Source organism: Hermetia illucens, chromosome 4 (assembly GCF_905115235.1).
Source record: "Hermetia illucens chromosome 4, iHerIll2.2.curated.20191125, whole genome shotgun sequence".
In the NCBI taxonomy this organism is placed as follows: domain Eukaryota; kingdom Metazoa; phylum Arthropoda; class Insecta; order Diptera; family Stratiomyidae; genus Hermetia; species Hermetia illucens.
Window position 1 is genome coordinate 45,952,579 of NC_051852.1, and position 27,305 is coordinate 45,979,883.

Here is a 27,305-nt window from a genome sequence, read left to right on the forward strand (position 1 = left end):
AGGGTTCGTTCTACTGCCTCGTAGAAGGTATCCTTCTCCGACTCTGCAGTCTCCTCTGTAGGGCCGTGAACGTTTATGAGGCTTATATTTCTAAACTTGCCTCGCAAGCGCAGAGTGCATAGCCGTTCGCTTATGTTTTCAAAGCCGATAACAGTAGGTTTTATTTTTTGGCTGACTAAGAAACCTACTCCGAGCACATGGTTTACTGGATGACCGCTATAATATATGGTGTAGTGGCTCTTCTCCAGGAAACCGGTCCCTGTCCATCGCATCTCTTGCAACGCTGTTATATCAGCCCTATATTGGGACAGCGTATCGGCTAGCTGCTCGTCAGCTTCATCTCTGTACAGGGAGCGCACGTTCCATGAGAAAACGCGCAAATCGCTATTCCGTGTTCGTTGCCGGGTCCGTCGTTTTAAAATCCGTCCTGTCCGAGGTTCCTGTTCTTCTTTTAGGTCTTCTATAATGACATCTTTTGGCCACGTTGGCTTGGGTCCCCCACCTATAATTCGTCTTCACATTCGGTATCAGATTAGTTGCGTATAAATTACCAGCTTCCATTTCTTCATGTTTTCCTTGGTAGAGATAGAAAAGTGTTCTGACAGTCAATATTTATCCTATAATCCGGAGTTTTAGTGGCTGAAGCTACTTTCTTACGTGTTTTCCTCTTCCATATTCTGGAAGGTCCATAGTCGAGTTTCTCGCATTACAGAAGTTGCTGTTCCTCCAGGTCGCATTTCGTTGAAATGGAGACCATTTTTTCCGCAAATTTCTCCCTGAAGGAACAAGAATTTAGTGAGGCCTCCAGGCTCCGCACCTAGGCCGTGACTTCATTCCCTTAACTGGTGAATTCGAAGACTTTAACTTCTTACCGCTTTGAGAGTACAAATTTGTGTATCCACGAAGATAAAGTGCTGTACATTCTTATCAAGTCAAAGCAATAGTTGTTGGGGTGTTTGCTCTAATGGAGTCAAATTAGTGATTCAAATACAAATGTAGCCAGCTTCTAAAAGGGGACATTTTTTTCTTTCACACCTAATTGTTATTAAGCATTCCTTTCTGTGAGAAAATGGGTCTCATTAATCAGACATAAGTAAAGTAGGCACCCATAGAACTCATAGGCACTCTTCTAACATTAATGTGATTATAACAGGCTAAAAAATATAATTAAATCTCACTCTTGCACTAAGAAAAAATGGCAAATCAAAGTGCATATAGTCAAGGTTAGTGGCAACTAATTGAGTTATGCATGCACCAGGTTACACTCATTAATACGCGGCGCCCGAAGACTTGCCGCAAGAGCGAGTTGTCTGAACAAGTTGTAATTGAACTTTAACACTGGAGGTGGTATGCGTTCCATCGAAGCTGGCGGTAATGGAATTACACATGAAGCAAAAAATTATGGTAATTACCGCATTGTATTATGTGAAACATAGATTACGTATGCTGCGCGTATGTTTTTGCCATCAACGGACAGTAAGCCAGTTGATATGATCCAGGCTGGAGTGATTCATTTGCCAGACTGTGAATCATAATATTTTTCGGTTGTGCTGTACATGCTCTGAAGCTGATTTTGACTATTATTATTTTTTGATTAAAGATAACATTACGTAATTTAGTTGAAGCTGGTTTGGCGGGACACGCTCTAAGAAGGCAGACGATAATTTTATTTAGAAATATTTGAACGTATATTTACAGCGTAGGAGCTTTGTGTATCGCCGCCAAGAATCTAGTTAAATGTTAGTGATCAAAGTTCAAAACAGAATTTAGTAAGACTTGACAACGGATGAGAAGGGTCTAGTGGAGCTGTTTTCCGGCAAAGGAAATTGTTAGCATCCACCTCTGCACAGTGTTATTTACGTCACAGTGAAACCTTTGAATGTACTAATTGAAAATCTTCCCATTTCATCTCCGACTCAACGCTACCAAGTGTCTTCTACACTATCAAAATCATCGCTCTATTCATAGTTCATTTCTCCGAAACAATTTCTACAGGATGCTCGGCCGTGTTTCCTTCGCAGGAAAAGCAATCAACTCTCCTCCCAAATGAAATTCTTTTCATCTCATACGGCCAACAATGGGCTGAGTGAAAGGACGAGCAATACCGAGACACCGGGTTGGGTTACAAGGCGAAACGAATATCCGAAGGACTTAAAAATAAGCATTCCCTTAGAAGTTAATTTTAGCTACGGTTGCTATGTGACTTTCTACATGAATTGCAGTGTTACTATGGTAACGTTGCCATCTCCTCCCTGGAGAACAACGGAAAAGTCTCATATTCACTCTTTTTATCTCGGCGTTTATTCGACGCTACCCCCATAGTTTTCTCTATGTGCATAAATCACGAAACGCCAACGCAGCATCATCTAGGGGGATGAAAAACGTGCTCAGGATGAATACGAGCATACATAAAAGATATATTACGAATAATTCGTGGGATTTGCAGATAGCTGCTGTTGATTCCTCTTAGAAAGAACCAAAAGTTGAAGATATTTGATATGCCGTTTCTGTAGACACTCGCGATAGTGTTTCCACATTGAAGGGGATATTCAAATCAGATGAAACAAATTATGTTGATAAATTGTTTCTTTAGACGTTGCTGCACCCTTGTCCTAACAGCAGCATGGCCCTACCGCGATAGCCAAAGAAACTATTTAGTTCGGGTCTGACTTGATTAAAGCATAAGCATGAAGAGCAAATATCTCAGCTTTAACTGGCTGGTATTTCTAAATCCTACGGGATGAACTACCATCCCGACCAGCAATATACCCACTTGGCTCCTAGGAGAAATCATAATTGAAGCTTAATCACTGGTAATCCTTGCCGAAACAATGAACCTTTGCGTCACATTGGTAACCCTGCCTTCAAGCCCTTAAATAGGATTTATTAATTCACTGCCCCCGTCAACACAAAACAGGAGGATGAAGCCACAGTGTGTGTAAAATCGATATATCGATTGGCGCGAGGTTGTGGAGTGGAAGCGACACCTTGTTTGAGAGCAAGTGATTCAGCGAATAGCAAAGTCCTTTTAGGTGTATCCGTACATACGAGTATCACGTTCCTGCTTATAAATTTATTGGCCCAAATAGAAATTGTAAATACCAGAGGGATGAAGGCTTTTGGGAATTCCTAGGCAAATGTTTGATAATATCAGTACTCGAGTTGGCCATTCATCATAGGATCCGATCCAGGGCTAACAAGTTTCCTTTAGAAGTCATTTATTACAAGAGCTAATGAAAAATCGATTCTTAATTAGAAGAGCAGGTCAAGTGGTGTAATTCGGACGCCACTACCCTCGATTCATTATATGGACTTGACCTTATCAAATATAAATACGAAAACTTTGGATTTTTTTGATTAAACATGCGATGGTACCTGCTGTTAACGACATATTCAAATGGATGAGAATTCGTGTTCGGATATAATTAACATACAAGCCGTGGACAGGTCATCAGTCGTCCACTTTCTGTAGGTCAACAAGTACAAATTAGATGGCTTGTCTGAACTTCTGAATGAATTTCGTCAATGTGTTGGGCATTGTTCTGTTCTTTTTTACTCCCAGCTTACTAAGTAATATCGCCTAGACTGGTTTTATGGGTGTTAGGTATATTGAGTAAACATGTTAGCTCCATTCCATTCGAAATCTGGTTGATTTCTTAATGTCGTAAAATCACGCAATGTAGCATGACAACTGTCGGTAAAAATAACTAGATTTGGTGAATGCCATTAAGAATTAAAATTTCTGGAGTGGTTGAATCTCCGAATTGAGGATCTTTCCAGTTCTTTTAAATTTTTTGGATTCTCCCCGATTTTCAAATAAATTTTCAACCATTTTGTACAGAGATAGGGTGATATCAAGAGGCTATCCCAGGTGGGCGGAAACATTCCCTCCATCATGCAATTCATTCAAATATGCTTATGAGCCATACGGGCTAGATTTCTGCAGCCACCTTCAGAGCTTTGTTCGAAATCCCGGAGTCTTTTTATCCCCAATTCATCCACATATCGCTCGGAGTTCCTCCGTTTTAGGGTGATCCACTCGCCGACCCCACTGAGATAGTGGGTCCCTTTGCATGGCACTGCCGACAATGGAGTTGTTTGCCTTTGCTGATGTGTGATCCATTGCTATTTCCGCCTTCTAATCACACTCCACCACAACCTATGCCGTAGAAGGTCTCCCTTTTCGGGCCTGGGCCAGATATCTCGCTGACGTGAAGCTTGGAGCTTCCAAGTGACAGTGGCAATTACTTTCCATGTACTACTCCCATATAGTAGCACAGAGAAGACATTGGGGTGGAAGAACCTCAGTTTCGGTAGCTGAGATGGTTGCATTAGTGTATTCTCCAGCGGCAACAAGTTCGGTATTGGCATCGGTAGAAACCAAACGCTACCTGGATGTAGAAATTTACGCACTTTCGAATGGGTAATAGTAGGGACTGAATGAAAACGTTTCGCGTGGAGATCATCAAGGCCGGGGACTTTAACTCTTGAGCGTGTTGTTTGCAAATATATATTTGGTTTTTGTTTAGAGGAGCAGTCTTTATTCGCATGTTACGGTGGCTTGCCATACCATCCATAAGATGTGGAATTTCATCGGATGCTATTCAATTGAGAATCATAATGAAGGGCTCCTTCTACCGCCTCAGCTGCGCTAAATCACAGAGAGAAGAAGTTTGCTGTTAACTCGTTAAGCAGGACTATCTATTTATGACAGGTTCTACTTCCCTCACCAATGGTATAAATGGTGGAAATTTGGCGTGCACTACGCTATACTTCTCGTGCTTTTTGACGGTAACGGAGTTTTAGCGCTTAGACTCCAACAATTCCTTATGTTCATCCATCTGGCTCCACGTTTCTATAGTCAGGCAGATCATAGGATTCAGAGCAACTATCAGAAAGCTTCTTCCGAACTGCACAATTTTGATGTGCCTTAACCTGGCTTGAAATACTGCAGTCAAGATCCTGTCAAAAACCGGGTCATAGGTAAGAAATTTTCCCTTGCGGTAGTCGTTAGCAATAGCGCTGTACCCTTGATTCGCTTTTCAAATGCTGATGTCAAATTAAATGCCCTTTTAAACCAAACTTCGACTATCGTCAGAGGGTTCACCTCAGAGGGTTTTTATCAAACCTTACTAGAGGGACAAACCGACCAAAATAAATAAATCGTTTATTACCTTAACATTTTGACAGAAAAATGTGAGACCTTAATCTATCTGGCACGCTACCAGTAATAATGCGTTTGGTGAATGTAGCGTCATTAGCTACGTGACAAGCATTTCTGCTATCTCTCTAATGCCAGTGCGACAATTTTCCCCCACAGTTTCGTTCAGTTTTTCGAAGTCGTCATTTTCACTTCACGATCTTCACTGATTATTCAAACATATGCATTCTTCATAGAGTAGACTCCCCCAACTCCAGCGGCATTTTCAGAAATTCCTTAGCCGTAATTTCGCAACATAAAATTTCAAGTAAACTCGTTGTTAATTTGTTTTTTCCTTAGTAAGAATCGTTGGACATGCTTTTCGCGCCATAAAGAAATGGCGAACGAATCCAAACTAATGAATTTATCCCGCTCAAAGGGAACTTCGAAAGTGAAATCTTGTTCTTAATGTTGGTGATTGCTTTCGTTCTTTTTTCAAACGTTTTTCCGGTCTTTTTGCATAAACTTACTTCTTATATCCAAATACCTAGGATAGGACTTTTACGTATTCAGTTGTGAACCACGGTCTTCCTTGTTTCTACGGGCTAACTCATGCGGAACCCATGAATCGAATTTCACTAGATAACCCAGGGATCGGATTTTTCTTTAAAGGCGGTACGGTATACGTTGAACTTTTCTGATAGTTCAACAACAATTAATTTATCCTCCTCCTCTAATGTCACTAACGATTCGTTGCATTTGTGCGATGATAAAACGACCATCCTGAGTAGGCGGAGACAACCAGGAAGAAGGGAAAGCCATCCCAAAAACCAAACCAAAACCAAAAAAATTGGCGAAGTTGACGATGAAGATCCTCTCACAAATACCAAAGCTCCACCGAGGTGTTCCATTCACACAAAACCTTAAAAATGATAATTTTTAAATTGATACTTTAAAATAAGTGAATGTCGGAATGAGAAGGCAATTGAAATGTGTGTAATGGAGAAGCTTAGCGGATTAAAGGCGAAAAAAATAATGTTGCATATTAGTAAATTAATTTTCTCGTCCGCTTATCACCGGACAAACGAACGCAATGAGGTGGATGCTGCAAAGCACTGGGTACTAAACTCGTTTGGCTAAAAATCAGTCGAAAAAACTTGTGCTGACCCTCAATAAGTCCAAGAAGAAGTATATGGCCAGAGTGGAGGCCTATTGTCATGTGGAAACTTCAAGCCTTAAAGTCTCACATCCACAATACCCACAATCCCACCCAGTCTTCTCCCATTTTCATCGAATTTGTAAGCTCCTATGTTGAGCCACCTCAATTATTGTGTGACTAACTTACTTTTTCTCAGTATATAACTCATCATCCATCGTCTTCTAGGATACATCAGAGGAGGTACTGGCGATATTGAAGGTCTTTCGGTAGCGGGAGCATGATCTGAACCTCAAGCGTATCATAGTCATTCTGGCCAATATATATAACCCGCCATTAAGGCTTTGTACTCGGTAGTGACATCGTCCAGACTCGTGGAGCAGTACCCAGACCAGTCTGGCCGACACGCTCAAAGTCATCCTCCTCTAAGTTCCTGCAAGAATTTTTCACACACATTCTTCAATCATTGGCGCCTGAAGAGTTCTGCGCACTGTTTTGATGGTGCTGGTGTAGCGTATGTAATTCATGGGATGGGGAAACATACACGAGATATATATATGCCATCACATTCTGTTTTGCCTACTAATTCGATTTGCTCCTCCTGTATGTAATCTTCTTGGTTCGCAGTCATAGCAACATAGAGATAAGCAGATCTATTGGCCAGGCCGGGATCCGCTTTTGACAGTCCGCCTGCAGTCCACACTGCTGCCCCGCTTACGGTCCAGCTTACAACACAGTCTGCTGCGTAGCTGGCCACTGGAGCTAGACTGTATATATGATACACTGGATCAAAGTTGGCTCGCTATCACCATTGTCTTATGTTAAATTGATAAAAGACTTCATGTCTTTTATCCGATTGAGTAATAGCTAGTTATTTTGAAAATAACTTATCCTCACAAATTTGAGCGAGGTACCTTACAATCGCAGTTTCATGAATTTTTCCGATTTTTCGGTTGGGCAACTTCCTGAAAATGGCGCCGTATAATAAGTCCTCACTTTCCTCCCCCGCAATTCCCTCTCTCTCTCTCTCTCTCTCTCTCTCTCTCCCCCCCCCCCCCCCCCCCCCCCTTTTAACAAAACTGATACCGGCTTCGGAAAGTACTTTTAAAAAGTATCATTTCCAGAGAAATCGAATGACATCGTCAGCAAATCGAAAATGACATTGCCCGTTGAGAGGCAATACCCGCTGCATTGACTGGTTTGGAACAATGAACATGAAAAACTGCAAAAAACTGCTCAAAACAGAAGAAATACTTTTTTGTTAGTCAAGCAACTTTCATCAGTTAAAAATAACTAAACAATATTTTCTTATTTCATCGCACTCACAAGTAATGTAAATATCTGAAACGGGCTCGTCTCAAAGCACGCGCGTGTCCTTAGTCAAGGCTGGAGACAGAAGAGAGTAATTCCTCTGCCGCCAACCAACGGCACTTTTTCCACCGCCTGCTTCCCACTCCTGTGGCGAGCCCTAAACTGAGTGGAGAGCGCCGGTGGCGTCATCTAACCGCTCGCATTTGCAACATTCGAAATAAATTTCGAATCCTGCGCATCCTGCTGCGCCACATACTAATCTCTTTCAGTTGATACACCTATATTTAGATGGAGACCTTCCTCCCCCCTTTAAACTCAAGGTAGAACGATGTTATTCTTTGCCAGCGGGAGCGTTTACAGTCCCCACCTTCTCACCAAATTTCGTGTCAATCGGTGCAGTTATTTCTAAGCACTTGAGCTAAACTGATAGACAGTGAACTGATTTTAATAAGGTTTTGTTTTACACCGATTTCTCCAAAGTCTTTGTTACCACTCAACTTCCGCTCAGTCCTTTCGTGGCTCTCCTTCTACCTATCAAAATATTTTTGCAGTTTCTTTTGATCTTTACTAATCCTGTCTTTTCTCTCCTTCCTCTGGTATTCTCCAGGGATCTATACTTGGCCCCCTACTATTCGTATTTTTTATTAATGACCTCCCCCCATCCTCACCTGCCCGTTTTTGCTTTGCGTAGACGAACTTAAGTTATTTGCCGCTGTTTCGTCTCCGCTGGATTGCACTCTCTTGCAGTCCAACCTAGATAACAATTCTTTGGAGATCTAAAAGAAATCAAGCTGGAACGCCATCCTTCACGAAGGTTGCTGACTGTTCTTGTCTTTCCCCCAGCAGACAGGGTTTTTGGATGTTGCGGCATTAAAACAACGTACCTCAGCGCTAATTTGACTCCTCGGAGTGACTACTTATAGCTACGCTGCACTTCGCCCAACTCGAACTTCATTTCCTTTCTCGGATTTGCGTGTTATGTTGATGTTATAATTCATTATAGTTTGGCCCATTCGACTCTTTTTACTATAGTTTTGAACGCAGGCTAAGCTTTCTACTTTCTTCTCCTTCTGGCTACAATATTTAATCGGTTCCCTCGGTTTATTGTCTTCTTAAACTCTCCTCTTTTTTCTTTGGCTCGTACTTGAACGTACGAGGCTCGTTGTCTGTAGGAGAAGTGTAGGTTGCTTGTTTTGGGGATGATCTCACTAGCACCGATGATCTCAGTCAATCTGCACGCGGTTTCACATTTAACATAGCTTAGTAATCAAACTCGTCACTGCTGAAGCAGTATAGTTTGTCGATAACAACAACTGGTACCAGTATCGCTTCCTGCCAAAAACCAAAGTTCGGCATCGTAAAATCCTATTTTCTATTCTCATTCATATTTTGTCAATACGGACATTGCAAAAATCGGCCATTGAGGTTTCCATAGAAATAATGTGGAAAATAATCTACGGTAGTCTGTCGCAATTTTTCTTGCTAAGAACCCCAGTTTCCGAGGAATACATGAGGACTGGCAAGATCATTATCTTGTCCAGTAAGAGCTTTGACCCTATGGTGAGACGTTTCGAGCGGAACAATTTCTGTAAGCTAAAATAGGTTCTGTTTGCTGACAACAACCGTGCGCGGATTTCATCATCGTAGCTGTTATTGGTTGTGGTTTTCGACCCTAGGTAGGAGAAATTATAAACGGTATCAAAGTTGTATACTCCTATCCTTATTCTTCCTGTTTGACCAGTGCGGTTCGATGTTGTTGGTTGGTTTGTTGTCGGTGCTGACGATGCCACCATATACTTAGCCCTGCCTTCATTGATGTGCTGCCCAAGATCTTGCGCCGCCTGCTCGATCTGGATGAAGGCAGATTGTACATCTCGGGTGGTTCTTCCCACATGTCGATATCGTCAGCATAGGCGAATAGTTGGGTGGACTTAAAGAGGATCGTACCCTAGCATTTACCTCAGCATCATGGACCACTTTTTCGAGGGCCAGGTTAAAGAGGACGCATGATAGGGTATCCCCTTGTCGTAGATCGTTGTTGATGTCGAATGGTCTTGAGAGTGATCCTGCTGCTTTTATCGGGCCTCGCACATTGGTTAGGGTCAGCCTAGTCAGTCTTATCAATTTCGTCGGCATACCGAATTCTCTCATGGCCGTGTACAGTTTTACCCTGGCTATGCTATCATAGGCGGCTTTAAAGTCGATGAACAGATGGTGCAACTGTTGTCCATATTCCAGCAGTTTTTCCATCGCTTGCCGCAGAGAGAAAATCTGATCTGTTGCTGATTTGCCTGGAGTGAAGTCTCTTTGGTATGGGCGAATGATGTTCTGGGCGTATGGGGTTATCCGCCTTAGCAAGATAGCGGAGAATATCTTATAGATGATACTCAGCAACTGAAACCTCTATAATTAATGTACTGTGTGATATCTCCCTTTTTATGTATGAGACAGACAATGTCTCGTTACCAATCGTCAGGCATTGATTCGCTGTTCCATACCTTGAGCACATGTTGATGAACCACTTGGTGTAACTGGTCGCCTCCATATTTAACTAATTCGACTGTAATTCCATCGGCTCCTGGCGACTTATGATTTTTTCGCCGATGAATTGCACGGACTGTTTCTCCTATACTTGGTGGTGGCAGTATTTGTCCGTCGTCTTTAGTTGGCGGGATCTCCAACTCGCCGATGTTCTGGTTGTTCAGTAGCTCATCAAAGTACTCAACCCATCGCGCCAATATGCCCATTCTGTCGGAAATCAGATTTCCCTCTTTGTCTCGGCAGAATGAACATCGAGGTGTATAAGGTTTCATCCTGCTGATTTGTTGGTAAAACTTGCGCGCCTGGTGCGGTTGCTCCCTGTACTTTTCTAGTTCACAGACTTGTTGGTTCTCCCAGGCTTTCTTTTTCCGTCTGTGAAGTCGCTTCTCCGCTCGGCGGAGTTCGTGATAAGTCTCTGCGCGTGCCCGCGTTCTTTGAGAATGCAACATTACTCGGTATGCGGCATTCTTCCGTTCCGTTGCTAGCTTACATTCATCGTCAAACCAGCAGGTCCGGCTTTTTTTGCGACTGAGGCCAAGAATCTTTGTGGCCGTATCAATGATAACGTTCTTCAGGTGATTGTGAAGATCATTTGTTGATTCTTCATCTCCAGGACCTCTGTTGACTGCAGTTATTGAGGCATCCATTTCCCTCTTATAGGTGTCGCGGAGGGCTGCGTTGTGGATGCCTTCAGTATTCACTCTCACCTGATTGTCAGAGGGGATTGTAGGCGGTGTCGTAATTCGAGCTCGGAACACCATGCCAATGAGAGAGTGGTCTGAGTCTATATTGGCCCCCTATATGCTCTGACATTCATTAAAGCTGAGAGGTGGCGGTGTTCGATCAGCATGTGGTCAATTTAGTTGAAAGTGGTCCCGTCTGGAGAGGCCCACTTATGTTTGTGAACCGCTTTCCGCGCAAACCAGGTACTTCCAACAATTATTTCATGTGATACTGCTAACTGGATAATGCGCAATCCGTTATCATTGGTATCCCTATGCAAGCTTTGGGAGCCGACGTATCGCCTGAATACGGGCTCCGTCCCTACTTGACAGTTGAAATCTGCAAGTATGATTTTGATATCATATCTGGGACAGGCTTCGAGGGTCCGCTCAACTGCCTCGTAGAAGGTATCCTTCTCCGAGTCTGCAGTCACCTCTGTAGGGGCGTGAACGTTAATGAGGCTTCTAAATTTGCCTCGCAAACGCAGGGTGCTTATCCTTTCGCTTATATTTTCAAAGCCGTAAATTTGGTCCCTATTTAAGGGCGGGAGATGCGTCTTCATCCTTCCCCGTCTGCAGTTTTTCATGAAGAAAGAACTCCCAGCGATCACCACGTGGAGGTGGAGATAGGGTTTGGTAGTAGAGCTGTTGGTGTTGGTTCAGCAGGCATTTCCCAGGTTTTATGCTCCATCGTGAGTACCAATCCACGTTTCGCCCTGGGACCTATACTACCCTTTGACCGCCTAGTTTCAATAATTTAATTAATTAAATGCATTGCGTTGAGCTTAATTAATTTTTGCATTTCTATTGACGAAGGCTTCAAAGCCGCGCGAGCTGGAAGTACTTACCTACCAAAGTCATTTTTCCAGACCTGCCTACATATTTCCACATCATTACTCCATATTTTCCGATAATTCCTTTCTTCTCCAAACATTAATTCATTATTACCTCATATTCTCCATTTCCTAAGATTTATTATAAATTATTGACATTAAACCGTTGATAGATAGTCCGGAGATTTCGTTTCGGCATTTATTGATCGTTTAGAGAAAAAAAATCACACATCTGGCTCCGTTGATTGACCATATATGCGGACTTTAATGTTTTGCAATAAAATCTATATACATATTTTGGTGATCGATCAAATGCTGTTCAAAGGAGAGTATGTGGCGGCAAGTGGCGCGATCTACGTCACATACCGCGAAAATTACAGACAGTCAGCCTGGAGCTCGCTTGAGAACAAACAAAATCGATGGAAGCAGTTAAGGGGGATTAGCTGGATAAAACCTGACCATTTTTATCCAAACTTAATAAAGCATCTGAGATTGGTGGAAAGTGTCTGGAAGATTTCTGCAGGTGTTACTATATGCATGGGAACTGTCGCGTCTTGGCCTAAAGCTGGTGCGGAATCTTCAGTGAACTCGTCGGAACTCTTGGTGAATCCATTATTCAATCAGCGTAGGCGATGGGAACTTTGAAGATATTCAATTTTTATTTCTAACTTTGAGGAATGTTTCTGGCTTTTAATTTCGCGCCCCTTAAAAGGCAATTATTAATTTATTACTCTGCCTTCGATTCATCTTGGGAGCATCCGGTAGAGGTATTGTGGAAATGGTAATCACCGGTCATTGGATCGAATGTTAATATGGAGGCACAGCGGTAAGTCACTGCTTCATATGTGCTGCACACCAGCCCAGTAATAGGAGTGGAAGCAACTGCCCAGCCACTGTGCGGTTAATGTCTCATTACGGGACTTATCGAGTCTGGGCAATGATTGTTTCCGCTGACCAAAGCCAAGAACTTTGGAAGTGCAGAAGCAACAGTGGAGTGATATGAAAAATTAGCTGCTAATATCATGGAAACATGTATACGAAGAAGAATATTTGATGAAATCAAATGATGAGAGATCGGGATCAGTTGGGAGGCAAAAAGGAAAGGGGAGTGAAAGGTGAACGACTGCTGAAGAACCGAAAAATCGTTACATATGAATATTTTTCATATATTCCCCGCGACAAGGAAAACGAAACGGTTACCGACCATTACAATTCCAATCTAACTTGAACCTCAAATGCTCGCTTTTCTTCGTGAGTGTTCACGGCTAACTTCCTGGCACAGCGTGGTAAAACAATAGTTCGCGGTAGAATGTATGACGGTACCGACTGCATATCTTGGTTACCTTTCTTAATGGCCTCAAGGCTAAAGATAGATAAAACCAAAGTAATTATGTGTTAAGTTGATTGATGCAAGGTACAGGTATGGCTGTGTAAAGTGGCGATCAGCTGTGCCGTGTGTGTAATTATTTATAATTAGCGTAATGTTATCAGTGCAGCCAAGTCTGCACATCTACTGGCATATCGCATAAAATATGGTCTTAATGATGAAGAAGACAAGCAGGAAGTAACTGCCGTTGAGAATGGAGTTGAATGGTTGCAAAAAATGCGTCTGCAAACAACGGTAGCATGCTAATGAATTATGCGACTTGGTAATGCAGAAAGTATTGTTAGCATGAACTTTGCTGACGTTCTAATTGTAGAAAAATTAGAATTTATCAGATGAAGACCAGATAATTTATGTATCCATGCTGGCTTCGCAGTGCAGTTTTTATCAGATCGGTAGACGTTGCAGCAAAACAATGGCATAAAAATATACTTTTTTTAACATGAAAAGATAGATACATCTTTTTGAATGCATGAGAATGGACTCAGTCGATCCTAGAATTGTAAACACAATATATTTCTAACGATTGTTCCTCTATGTAAATGGAAATTTAATAATCATTTCAAATTTTTTCCATTCAATTCCATTTCTTCTCAGCCATTTCATTGGAATGGCGCATACTTGAACCATTTGAAATACTATATTTGCCGATGGTAAGAAAATAAAAGAACTTGTAACCTTTTGAAAAATAGCAACGTCTTTGAATACAATAATGGCAGTACAAGGATGATGAGAGTGGCTCTAAAACGCATGACTGGTCGAGATCATTCACCTCCGAGGGCCCGGATCCATATCCTCTGTTCAACTTATCGAGAAGGATTCGTCAATTCAAGGAAATTGTTCCCACAACGCGTATATAATTATGCAATGTGGGTATGATATGTCAAACATATCGTTGTGTTATCATTGCCGGTTTCTGACATTATTCCTGACATTGCGTTTCATTCATCTCTCGAGAACCTCATTCTTCTCTTCTACTATTTGTATTGCCTTGAAGGAGCAGTTGGTAAATAGTTCGATTTCCTTGTACCCCTCACAGCAGCCAGCGGGTTGAAGACATTATCCATCGAAATGAAATCTGAAATCTCGCCCTCTCTCGTCTATAATTCGGAAAACCAGAGGAGAGGGTCCTTAAACGAGCCACTCCAACTATCTAGTTCGTCTCTGCACTAACTTGCCGGCTTGGTGGATATAGCTGCCGATTTTAAGCAGTTAGGGGCGCTCTGACTATCGGTCTAGAAAATTCAATTTTCAACACCACAATCCATTATTGATTAAATTGCATCACCTGGTCAGGTTTCTATTCTGCTAGCCCAGTATCAGGTGCAGGACATTTAGTTGCCCCAACAACCGCTTTCACGAAACCTGTCAGTACTTAACCGTACAGTGCATTGGATGAGAAGATGGCCCCAATAGTACCCATAGACGCGGTCCTCCGAATCCTGTTGGGCTTAGACCTATTAAATTCTCTTCTTAGCAAAAGTCAAGCGACGACGGCTTTACGGTTTCTTACCAGGGCAGAGGGAAATCGTCAGACGCTGCCTCACCTCTGCCCTAGGAGCAGCGTGACCGTAGCGGCTCGCAGATGTTGAATGCCCTGGTAAGAAACCGTAAAGCCGTCGTCGCTTGACTTTTTTTAAAAGTTTGGGTGCAAGCCCTAAGCAAGGGGTCCGTGGACCAGGAAAGAGGGAGTAAGTTGCTCCCCAGTTGATCCGGTCCTGCATTAAGTTGATGCGGACTTAGGACCCCCTTCATTCTCAAAACGAATCTCTTCTTAGCACAGATCACTATACAGTAGATCTGTAAGTGAGAATTGTATGAACTCCGGGTAGGAATATCCATAGAACTATTTTCGGATGGAGTCCCCATTTTTAAGGTTTTGTGAAAACAAAATCTTATTAAAATCGATTCATTGTCTGTCTGTCTCTCTGTTGATCGGAACGAAATTGGTTGAACAGATGGGAACTATGAAATCCCATGAATCCAGTGAGTTGCATAAAATTATGTGCAGTTTTAACTCTACATGCAAAAGGGAATGTAAAATTTTTTTCACCGGATATAGTCATGCGAGGTATCAAATGAAAGGACTCAATTCAAACTTTCCGAAACTGACATTAGTTTTGGTATGAATTGTAAAGTGCGCGAGTAAAAAGTGAAAATGTGCACACTTAAAGCGAGACAGGACTCATTTTCGGAAACTACCCAAACCAAAAATCTATAATCACGGTGGTGCGCTAATATGAAATCTAGGCCTCAAAATATGTCCCATTCCAATATCTGCTAAAATAGGCTTACTAGTATATTACCAACTTGTAGAAATTGATTGAAAAGCCCGCCTTAAGTTCATCCTAGGAGTATCTCGCATGCACCTGCCAAGTTTCATGAAAATCCGATTACTAGTATCAAAGTTATAGCAGTTCAGACTTTTCAATTTCACGCGAATTTACTGCATCATAAGCCATGCAAATAAGATAGTGACGTCATAATTACCGAGAATAATTGACATTTGAGTGAAATATTAAAATTCCATTAATCAAGAATCCCCAACTCTTTTCAAGGTTTTGTGTGAAATTAAACCTTATTAGCATCGATTCGATGTCTGCCTGTCCATCTGTCTGTCTGTTTGTCACACCCCATTTACTCGGAAACGACTAAATCAATTGTCACGCAATTTGGTGGGAACGTGTGATCCCTTTACATGCAACAGGTGGCGCTCCTCTCTTCTAATCACTTAGCAAATCCCGGCAATAATTGCCTTATCAATACGCTTATTACTATCTTGAAAATAACGATCTTTTTGGGGTGCCGTAACTTTTTAAGGTGGGGGAGAGGGGCTACCGTTGAATTTTCAGCGAGGCTAGACTTTTTCTCCTGTAAACCTTAAGTTTCTCCTCCTTCGAAAGTAGGGAGTACATCAAATTTTACCATGATATGTTACCAATATACTGTTCGTACACGGAGGTGGAAAATCCGCTCCACGGAGCCAGAGCCAGAGCGGACGCGTTGGGAATTCACATCCACTAAAAACTATCCCCGTCTCTCCAATCCCAGCCCTGCGGGATCACCATATCGTCCACTGAGCTTTCTTCCTTCATCAGTGCATTCTACATTTTTACAATTGCGGAGGAAACCGTAAGCCACTTCTTCAGCCTCAGATCTCCGCTATTATACTCTACGGGTTTACGTTCTTTCTCACGGGTTGGTTCAGACTCCCTATCTCCATCGCGAACCTTAGGCACTGAAAGGTCACATGCTCTTCATCCTGCGGCCATCGTCCAGCCCGAAGCGGTGTAGATACTGACTGTAGGAACCATCGTATCCCGTGAAAATGAGCCTGTGCGTCCATGAACCCTTCGAAGACTCCGATCTGCGTTGCCACACATAGTCTCTATGTGACTCTGATCTTGCTACATTCCTGCGTCCCATGTGCCCCTCCATGCGTCTTGCATGGTATGACATGAATGTCTACTGTAATCATGCTCGCCACCCCAAGTACTGCCTTATCTGATATAGTTCTAAAACCGCAGCAAACATTCAAAGTCATCAGCCGATAAACTAAATGTATCCGCTTCTGTCTTAGAGAGTTTGCGAGCGTCTCCGCCCATACAGGTGACGCAGAATGGATTGCACCACTCCGGATAAAAGCAATCTTGTACATTGTTGCGGCTCACCGACCTTCGCCAACATTCTTGCAAGCGCCGTGGTTGCACTAGCTGCCTTTTGACATGAATACTCTTGGTGCTCGCTTAAGCTCAGTTTGGCTTCGACGGGTACTTGATATTCGGCTTAGAGGCATCCATCTGCCTGGAACCCATCTGCCGACTTCCCCCTTCACACTGTTTTTCTTTCTACGGTCCGTTATTGAGACCGTTTCCGTTTTCTCATCCGCCAGCGTCAATCCGGGCTTTTCCAACCAACTCTTTACCGCTCTCACCGTCTCCGTCCCGTAAACCTCCGCATCCTTGAGTTCTTTGCTGCAGCAACTACAGCCAGGTCATCGGTAAAGCGTACAATCGTAACCTCCTTTAGGGTCGTGAAGCATAATCACTCCATTATACGTGACATTTCACAGCAAGTACCGAGCTCTGTGGTATCGCCGCGGTGACAATGTACTCTTTGGGAACCTCATCTGTCTCGTACCAGAGGGTTCTCTGCGAGAGGTAATTCTCAACCAGAATCACCAAATATCCACGAACACCCGTGTCAACCAATTTTGGCGGAATTGAATGCGTTTTTGGCATCCAGTGCTACCACCAAAATTCGGTGGGTTTTTTGTCAGGCTAAATACCATGATTATTGCATTTACCGTAGAGTGGACGAGTCGAAACCAGTATTGGCGCTGCGACATGTCATTTCCCCTTTCGATGATGGGTAACTGTCTGCTATAAATAACTCTCTCCACCATCTTTTCTTTTGTATCCAATAGGCAGATCGGTAGATATGATGCTGGATTTCCAGGTGGCTTATTTGGCGAAAAAGTCGAGTCTCGCTCGCTTCAAAGCTCTGGTGGGGATGCAATCCCAAACTGGAGTCTTTTTGTCGCCGATTCTACCACATATTTGCCGTAGCTCCTCCTCGGTAACTGGAGGTATCATGCATACGCGGACCAGGGTCACCACAGTTTCTTCCCCGTTGTTTTGGTAGTGAGCAACCTGAGTGGTGACAATTTCTTTCAGCAGGCGTGGACAGGTCACCTGGGGTGATCTACCGCTGATGGTAGTTGTGCGCTTCATTAGAATTGGTCGTCACAATTTTTTAAATGATATCACGAATGCGTAATATAGAATAACCAAATCGAATGGTAATTCGACCTTTATTTTCTATAATGGAACAGTCGCGCTTTCTTGCCAGTCAGATGATGTTCTACCCTCGCAATATTATTATTATTATTATTCTGTTAAGGAAAGTCGCACCGCGTCCTTGAAGAACTATTGTGCCCCTTTTACTGGTTATAGTGTACCTATTGATCATAGTATCTCAATCAGGCCTATAACCATTAGGAACTTTAGTATGCTCCCTACTTTCAGATCTTTCAGCTTTGCATCTAGTATTAAGTGTTCTCCCAGATGCCTCGACCTACTTTCCACAAGTGCCGGACACTGTCCCAGGACGTGTATAGAAGTTTCGTTATCCTCCTCACAAAACCTGCAGGCTGTGTCCATAGATATCTCTAGCTTCTCTAAGTGGTAGATCAGCCGACAGTGACCAGTGAGAATTCCCACTATGATTCGGAGGTTCTTTTTGGTGAGGTTTAAGTAATCCTTTGTGCGCATGGGTTCGTATTCCCCAATAAGCACCCTGGACTGCTCCATCCCTGGTAGGCTCGCCCAGTATAGTTCCCTCAACCGTTCCTCTTCATTTCTTAGAGTCACAGCCATGAAACCGTTTCCGATTCCACAGAAGGGTTCTGGCATGTGTAAAGGCGTCCCTGCTCCCTTCTTGGCTAGTTCGTCCGCTGCCTCGTTGCCTTCCAACTCAGCATGGCCTGGAACCCAAAGTATCCAGACCTTGTTGGACGAGCGTATTGTATTCAGTCTCTCAAGGCACTCCGATATCAGTTTAAGAGTTCACCTGGTTGGACCTGAGTGCCTTGATCGCTGCTTGGCTATCGGTGAGAATAGCTATGTTCTGCCCTCTTTAGTTCCTTTGCAGATTAAAGGAGGCACATTTGTCTATGGCGTATACTTCCGCCTGGAAAATGCTAGTGTAGCTGCCTATTGGCTCAAAGTGCATTTTCCTTGGACCAATGACACCGGCACCCGCTCCCTCTGCTGTGAGGGATCCGTCAGTGTGCCAAATAATCAGTTGCTGGTTTAAGCCGTATGTCCCAGCCACGCTCTCCCAGTTTGGATTGTTACTCCAACGTGTTTCAAACTTCTTATCGTAGTGAAACCTCGTTGTCATGTTATCCCTTGGTATCAGTAATTCGGGATACCGCCTAGAAAGAATATCAATCTTCCTTCGGCTCACTGATACTCCCGGCCATCCTGAATGTTGCCCTCCTTGCCTGCATCTGTATGTGCAGATCGAGAGGGGTTAATCCCAGAAGGACCTCCAGGGATGCCGTTGGGCATGTCCTCATTCCCCCCTGATACACACGCAAGCCAGCCTTTGGAGATTATGTAATTCCCTGGCTTGTGTGCTGAGTTCGGTTCTTTCTGCCTAGATTATCGCTCCATAGGTAATCATCGGCCTTACTATTGCAGTATATATCCAAAGTAGTATCTTCGGGCTACAACCGCATTTTTTTCCTGTTATGGATCTGCAAGTCATCAGAGCCCTCGTGGCCTTCCGACATGTGTCTTCCAGAGTAATTTTTGCTCTAACGTAATTCCCAAATATTTGACCTCTGTTTCTCGTTTCACGTCCATATCATGTAAAGTTATGGCTCTCAGATGATCAAGCTTAGGCCTTCTAGTGGATGGTACTATGGCGGTTTTGGCTGGGTTGATCCGCAGTCCCACCTTCCTGCACCAGGCACTAGTAACCCTTAGCCCAGTTTGGATTCTATCACATAGGGTATCTTCATATTGACCCCTACAGATTAAAACAATGTCGTCCGCGTAACCCTGGACTTGTATTCCAGTATTTGTTAACACGTCCAGGAGTTCATCCACTACCATAGTCCACATCAGCGGCGATACTACTCCACCCCAGCCTTGAGTGGTGTTCATGACAATAGAATTTGTGCCTGTCGGTACTTCTATTTACGTGCTTTCTAGCATTTTGCCCATCCAGAATGCCAGGGTGTTTCCCACTCCTTTGCGGTTCAGGGCATTTTGTATCTCTGTGTGCGATGTGTTGTCGAATGCTCCTTCGATATCCAAAAACGCGCACAGTGCAATTTCTTTTGTTTCTTTGACATCCCGTAGTTCCTCTGTCAGCTGATACAGCGCAGCTTCAGTTGACCGTCCTGCCCGGTAAGTGTGCTGACAGTAATGTAAGGGATTGCGCTTTAGAACGTAAGTTCTAATATAGTTGTCTATGACCTTCTCCACCGTTTTGAGTACGAACGATGTTAGGCAGATTGGTCTGAAAGATTTAGGGTGAAAAGGATCCTTTTTACCCGCTTTCGGAATAACGACCACTTTTGCCCGTCCTCATGCCCTTGGTATGTATTTCAGTGCTATGTTTCCCCTTACCACCCTCAGAAGAGACTCTAAAGATAATTCCTAGGCCTCTCTGGATAAGTGCTGGGAAAATGCCATCCACTCCGGGAGATTTCAGTGGTTTAAAAGTTTCCACTGTCCATCTTAGCCTTGTTTCAGAGCATACCTCTTTTACTAGTTTCCAGCTCTCATTCCTTCCCCTTTTATTCATTGTTGGGGTGCCAGGCAGAATGTTGTCGCCTGCCACCGTGGAGTAGGACCACGGGAAATGAGTTTTGAGAAGCAGGTGTACCCTGTCCTCTTCATTCTCGGTAAATATCCCATCTTCCTTCTTCAAACAGACGGGGGATATTCCCCCGCCTTTAGCTACAGCCTTGTACAATCTGGTTGCTTTAACGAGATTGAAGAATTCGCTGAGTCAGAGCGTTGAGTTCCAGAACTCAGCTGGGCTATCGTCAGGTCCTGATGCTTTCATTGAATTCTTTCCTGTGACGCTGACCCGTGGATGGCAATTCTTGCGGAAGCGGAGGACGAACCTATTCTTCTTTTGAAATAAGCTAATACAAGAATATTTACCATTTATTTATAAGCCACCATCAAAAATCAAATTAATCCAAAACGTCTCCCGCATAAAGATAGATTTAATTTGAACGAAGAACACTCAGTATAAGAGCTTTTCATTTCATACATACAAATCTTCGAAAATTTCGAAGTGCGCGAAAGATTTTAGGAGTGTGTATTCATTAGATAGGTTTGTGCACGCGATGTTTTTCGTGTTCCGGTTTCCTGCATTCAAATATTCGAAAAGTGTAGAGTTCACAACGCTTTCGGGTATACAATCAGGTTTGCGTCATGGATCTTAAGTTTATCTTATCTGCACTTATTCGAAGAGTTCTTATCTTGGCTGTCTGTAAACTAAAAAAGTTTAAATATGCTTTGAGGAGAAAAGAAGGAAAAAAGCTACCTCTTATCCTAAATACTGGCTAATTCTGTAATACTGAAAGAGATACACAATTCGTAACGTTTCGCCCTTGTTCTAAAATGAAACTTAGTTTTTCTAGATTTGCTTTTAGATTTTTGTTCACATTTGACTAAAGATTCTTTTTCTTTCCAGAGGTTGAAGGGCTTTCACAATTGAAGAATCGAAATCTTCCATGGAGTCCTTTGTATTGTGTTTTGCAGCAGGACGAGCAGACATTCACAGCTTACTGCAGCGAAGAAATATCCGTGAGTAATACGCATTTATCAGTATCTTAAATATGTAAATTAGGATTTATGAAATGAATCTGAGAATGTAATAGCCGATATTCTGCTATTTCTACTACTAACAGTGCTTTTTCTAATTTTTGCATGCCTGAATCTGCTTTTGTAACTAACAAATCGTACAGATATTTCCCGCAACTCCGAACAAAGAGGTAATGAACGTTGAATGTGATGATTAGATACCGGGAAGAGCCAAAACTCTTTGGAAGATTCTTTTGTTTAAATTATATTCATCGTGAGCTTTCAGAACATAAATATCAATAATCGTGTCAATCCAAATAATGACTCCTTTTTGAATCATTCCTTGCTTTTCATTATCATCAATTTTTTAAACTTTTTATTTCTGTTTTTAAAGTTTTTTTTTATCTTTGTATCGCTGTAAATAAATTTATATTCGGATCATAATTAATTATCCACAATTTTCGTATTTCAACAGCTCACCGACATCCTATTCACAGAGTTTCCCAGAGTTCGGCTTGACCGCGTTCGACGACCGATCAAGCCACTTTGGGATGCTCCACCGACTGTTACCGAGGAGCCTGAAGACTCCGATGGATACCAAATGGATATTGCGCTAAATACAACGCTCAACAGTGATTTAGGTAAGTCAAGATCTTTTCTAAAACCCAAGATATGATCTGTAAGAAAGTGTCTAGACACTGTTGTAATGTACATCAAAATTCACTACAACGCCGGTCTATTTGTTATAAATGTGACACGGAGATCCCGGGGGAAAACCGGTAAATCGTTGTAATTGCGCGAAGTCTAACGGGGGAAAGAATAATTAAGCCGGAAAGTCATATAATGTCACATGTCTGCATGACTGAGCAAAGATAGTGGAAGGCTTGCCAATTGGAGCCGAAAAAACCAAGAGAAAACTGTCGGTGCCGTTCATACTAGAGTGGAAATAGTTTAAGATTCAAAAAGTTTCTATTCCATCACAGCCAATAAATTTTCAACGGATGAATGAACGGACTCATTGATCCTCTATAAATCTGTTCTTACGAAACCCAAGGTAATGTAGGAGAGTAGAAAGTGAAAAAACTGAATAATCCGTTGAAACTACTGAACCGTTTAAGCAGGCGATGGTAACACACAAGTTTAAGATACTTTTAAATCTTTTTGCTTTGTTAATCTGATCTTTACATTTTTTTGCAGAATGTGCAATGTTAGTTGAGCACTAGCATTTGTGGTCAAAGCCTCTAACTTTGCTATGATGAGAATCATCGCGAGAATTTAATTACGTTGAGCGAAGTGACAAATAGTGTTAATGCGGGCTGTTTGTGCCCGTTTTATGTTTCGAAATTAAATATAAATTTGTAATGGGAAGTTAATGGCATAGATTTGTGCTGAAGTTTACTATGTTTACAAAATTCTACAGTGGTTAAGTGCTGGAACTAGGTTTTTCCAAATTAAAGAGAAAAAATGCTAGAAACAAAAAGGATGTGATAAGGACTTCCACACGATAGCAATAAATATGCTAATATCCTTGGTCTTCTATCATTCGCAACGGTTCGAACTACGAAATCGTTTGTTGAGAAGAAATAATTTAGGTCATCCACGACATTTAGGTGGACATTGTCTGCGGCTTTTATAGTGCAGGTTCGAAAGGGTGTATCTTCACCATATCTGAAAACGAACTTTTCCGCCTCATGATATCGATACGTATTGCTTCGATTGGAAAAACGCCTGGAGTTCATGTCCATGGCCCCTGTCAGCGCATCATGGTTTCTTTCAAAGTGCGCCCCTTAGGATGTGCAATTTTCTAAAATTCGTGTTTTGTGTTGCAGGACAGCTTTGGTCTTGTACCTTCTGAATTGGAAATGAAGCATTTTCCTACAGTCTAAAACCGTAAGCGGACGTTTTGGGTATAAAGGTTTCTATTCACTTATACCAATGCCTCTAGAATAAACTTAAGGGGGTTTTCGGGTAAATTTCTAAAAACTATTTGAGCAGATATAATGGGGTGTGTTTTCAGGACTAGATTTTGTAAAGCTGCGTTATTATATCTTTTTCAGATTTTTCGGCTGGTTAGGTTATGAGAACGAGGCCTGTTTCACTTTTTGGAGTTCATATTTTGAATCCTCACTCCCTTGTGTTTCACCCAATATCAAGAATAATTCTTTTGGGAATTACCAAGGGAGATTGACGATTGCCAGCAGAAATTCAATAAAATGCCTTTATATAATATAAACTTGTGTCCGGATAGCTCAGGCGGTTAGAGCGTTGGACTGTCGTAGCGGAAGGTCGCGGTTCAAATCTCACTGGTGCAGAGGGATTTGTTATCGTGACTGGATGTCGGATACCAGTCGACTCAGCTGCGAATGAGTACCTGAGTTAAATCAGGGTAACAATCTCGGGCGAGGGCAATGCTGGCCACATTGCCTCTTCTAGTGGACTGTAGTGTACCGTTACGGTTTTGAATGAAGTAATCTAACACACTTCAAGGCCTTGGTTCAATATGGATTTTTGCGCCAACGATTATTATATAAACTTGTAATTATTCGAATGGAACATCGGGCCTGCAAGAAAATTACGATAATTCAGCTGCCTATGTCATGACGAAGTATGGCCGGATTTCAATATGTCTCTCCCAGGAGTGTGATTGTTATAATGGCTGATGTTGGTTGGAGATCAAGTTTTCTTCGATGACGTTGGCCATCGCGTAAGAGTCGAGTCGATCGATTTGTGCTAGACGTGCTAGTCATTGCGAGAGCATTGTCTAGCAAACTCAACGTAGCAGCACTGTTTGTGGATTCATTTCGCGATGTGTTTTTTGGTTTGGTTTGACACCACTGCATTCTCTGTAGTACAATTACATAGTTTCATTGCATTTGATGGCTTCGGAATTGTATCTCCAATGGTGCCAACATGTATCCTGGGGGCCAAGATTTTTGAAACTGTTTTGTGTACGCAACCTGGATCGAGAAGGTTGACATTTCCTCACGGAGCGAATCTGCTGTGAGTTGCCTCGCTAGTTTAACTAGCTGTGTTAAGCGTGTTTCTGATTCTGAATTTGAGGATGTTAGTAGGACTTACATTGTTTCCGCGATGCATGTGAGAGCTGTGAGTAGACTGACTATTCTATCGAGTGACTCCTCTACTTAACCCTTTAGCAGCTAACTTTTAGAGAGTAGTTCACTTCGGTAGAATGGAAAAATAATTAAACAAGTTCTAAATCCCGGCAAATGTATAGAAATAATTGGCACCGTCACAATTACTTCTCCGTGTCTTGTTGTCCATTCTGGCCACTTTTCGATCAAGTTGATCATTTCCAATCAGTAAAAATTTAACACCGTTTGTCCTTTCGCCAGGCTTTAGTAGCTCATGATACACCACACCTGTTTGGTCCCACCACACACACAGCATTATATTCCTTCTAAGCCGACTTGGTTTAGCTGTCGATATTACTGGCTGTCTACGATTCACTTTCAAATTCTCGAACTAAATCCATTTCTCGAGCTTGTCATGATTCGATGGAAGAAACTCTTTTTGTTTCATTGCTGAAGCAGAATTTCTGATATGTTTTTCCTATTCCTCATTTGCTAGCTAGTTGATGAGGTATCCATTTTCCTGATTTGTAATATTTGTCCATTGCTGGTCATCGTCTTGAAATAGTTGACCTATCGATCTTCAATATGTCTGTCATTTTCTGTTGACTCGAAGTGTCATCTTCGCTCAAACTTCCCTTCAGTTCTGAGTCTTCAAACCTGGTTGGCGGCCTGTCACGTAGAAAATTACCAAAAAAATTTCACGTGGAAATCGTTGTCACTTGTCGAGGCAGTTTGAAAGAAATTTGCAAAAGCTATTAGTAGTCCACCACGCGTAGACAATTAATGCCTGACGACAGGCAAAGAGGCATTATCTGTCTCATACATAAAAAGGGTGATATGACGCAGCAATTATAGAGGTATTATGTTGCTGAGTACCATTTATAAGATATTCTTCGCTATCTTGTTAGGTCGGGTAGCTCTATGCATTCAGAATATCATCGGTCCATACCAAAGAGGCTTCAATCCAGAAAAACTCTTGGAATATGGGCACGATTTGCACCATCTTTTCAGCAACTTTAAGACTGCCTCTGATAATGTAGCTAGTAAAAGTGTAGATAGCCATGAGAGAAGTCGGTATCCCGACCAAATTAATAGGACTGACTAGGCTGATCCCTCTAAATGTGCGAAGCCAGAGGAAAACAAGCAGGATCTGTCTCGAGAAAATTCACTATCAACAACGGCCTAAGACAAAGAAGTGCCCTATCATGTGTCCTTTCTAACCTGCTCTTGGAAAAAGTGATCCGTGATGCTGATATAAATGCGAAAGGCACTATCCTCGTTAAGCCCACTGTACAGCTGACCTATGCTGACGACTTGAGACTGTGGAAAGAACAACCCGAGAATTATAAACTCGATCGATTAGGCAGTCAAAGACGCGAGATCTTGGGCTAAACAGTAATGGAGATTTTACGAAGTACAGGGTGGGAATATCAGCACCAAAAACCAAAGAAGCAACATCAAGAAATGGCACTGGTCAAATAAGAACAATATAGATAGGTGCATACAACTTTGAGACGGTTGATAATTTCTCCTATCTAAGGTTGAAAATCACAACCGGTAACAGCTTCATTGGCGAACTTTGCGCACGCATATTGGCAGCCATCAGAGCTCATTTCAATCAACTCAAGCTCTTATGTACAAGACCATGATCTTGCCAGTCATCATGTATTCCTCGGAGACTTGTGTTCTTAGCAAGAAAATTTGCGAAATTTTAGCTGCGTTCGAGAGAACAATCCTTCGAAGAATTTTAGATTGCCCACATGAAGATCACGATTTCGTAGCCTATATAACCGCGAAATTTATGAACGATATCACAACCATCTAGTTCTTGGTAAAACCTGTCTGATAGGTTGTGGTGGGCAGGTCACTTAATGATGTGGATTAGGATGATCTAGCCCGGAGTGTCTATGAAGGCAGCATCTATGGTAGAAAAGAAGACGTGCAGATTTTGCCTCCCGTGGAGCGATGCGGTCGGCTAGCATGCCAGACAGCTTTTAGGGATATGGAATTTCTGGTTGTTGCACCGTTGATGGTGATGATTAGAATTTGTACCGCGATATGCGACATGATCGGTACAGGGTAGGGGTACAGCACCTTCCTATAATAAGACTTGATCGATTAAGGATCTGTCTTACAATCTGTGAAAAGTAGGCAGAAGTGAGAATTATTGCCTTCTCTGCTCCGCGGGCTTATTGTTTTAAGCGGTTGATTATTCAGAAACAGACAACAGTATAGTTACTGATCATTCTAATTTATGTGCAAAGTGGTATCCAAGAATTTTGGTTATCCTAGTGGTTTCCTTGCATATTTTCAGATCGTTTTTGGAATGCTTTTATAATTGGTTGGATGGTTCTAGTTACTATTCTCATAGCTTACTTAAATTAGCAACTCTTAATTTAGTTTTTTTAATCAAATCTCATGAACTTTTTAATTTGCTTAACGGTAATACAGGGGTGACTTAAAGTATGCCCATATGTCACTTAATAGGTATCATAAACACTTCGGTTTCTGTTTTATTACCCATCCCTAGAGTTAGCTTATCACTACTCGTACATGGCGAATGAATCTCAGTTTTGTTTTGTAAGGTTTGCTTGATCTTGCGGTCATTCCTCTCCTTAATTGTATAGCAGGTGCCCTACTCCGATCTGATACGTTTCATGGGTGGTTTAGCGTCGATTTTTAGCGAATGACATTCCCATCTCAATTATCGTCGGTCAGTTCTTAGCTATTGCCAAATTGACGACGACTTTATATCAATGTTTTTCTTCATGGCTTGCCTAACTCAGTAGTCTG

At 42.3% G+C, this 27,305-nt stretch overlaps 1 protein-coding gene across 3 annotated transcripts in view; it reads left to right on the forward strand.

Moving 5' to 3' along the window:
- The window catches only part of LOC119655696 (ras GTPase-activating protein raskol), a 426,106-nt gene that overhangs the window by 119,552 nt on the left and 279,249 nt on the right, over window positions 1-27,305 (forward strand). For 2 of the 3 annotated variants that reach the window (XM_038061704.1, XM_038061707.1), the window contains exons 2-4: window positions 21,311-21,423; window positions 21,585-21,611; window positions 21,896-22,061. In XM_038061704.1, coding sequence (XP_037917632.1) covers window positions 21,311-21,423; window positions 21,585-21,611; window positions 21,896-22,061 — 306 coding nt within the window. The remainder of the gene's footprint in view (window positions 1-21,310; window positions 21,424-21,584; window positions 21,612-21,895; window positions 22,062-27,305) is intronic. The other variant, XM_038061705.1, reaches the window with a different exon arrangement.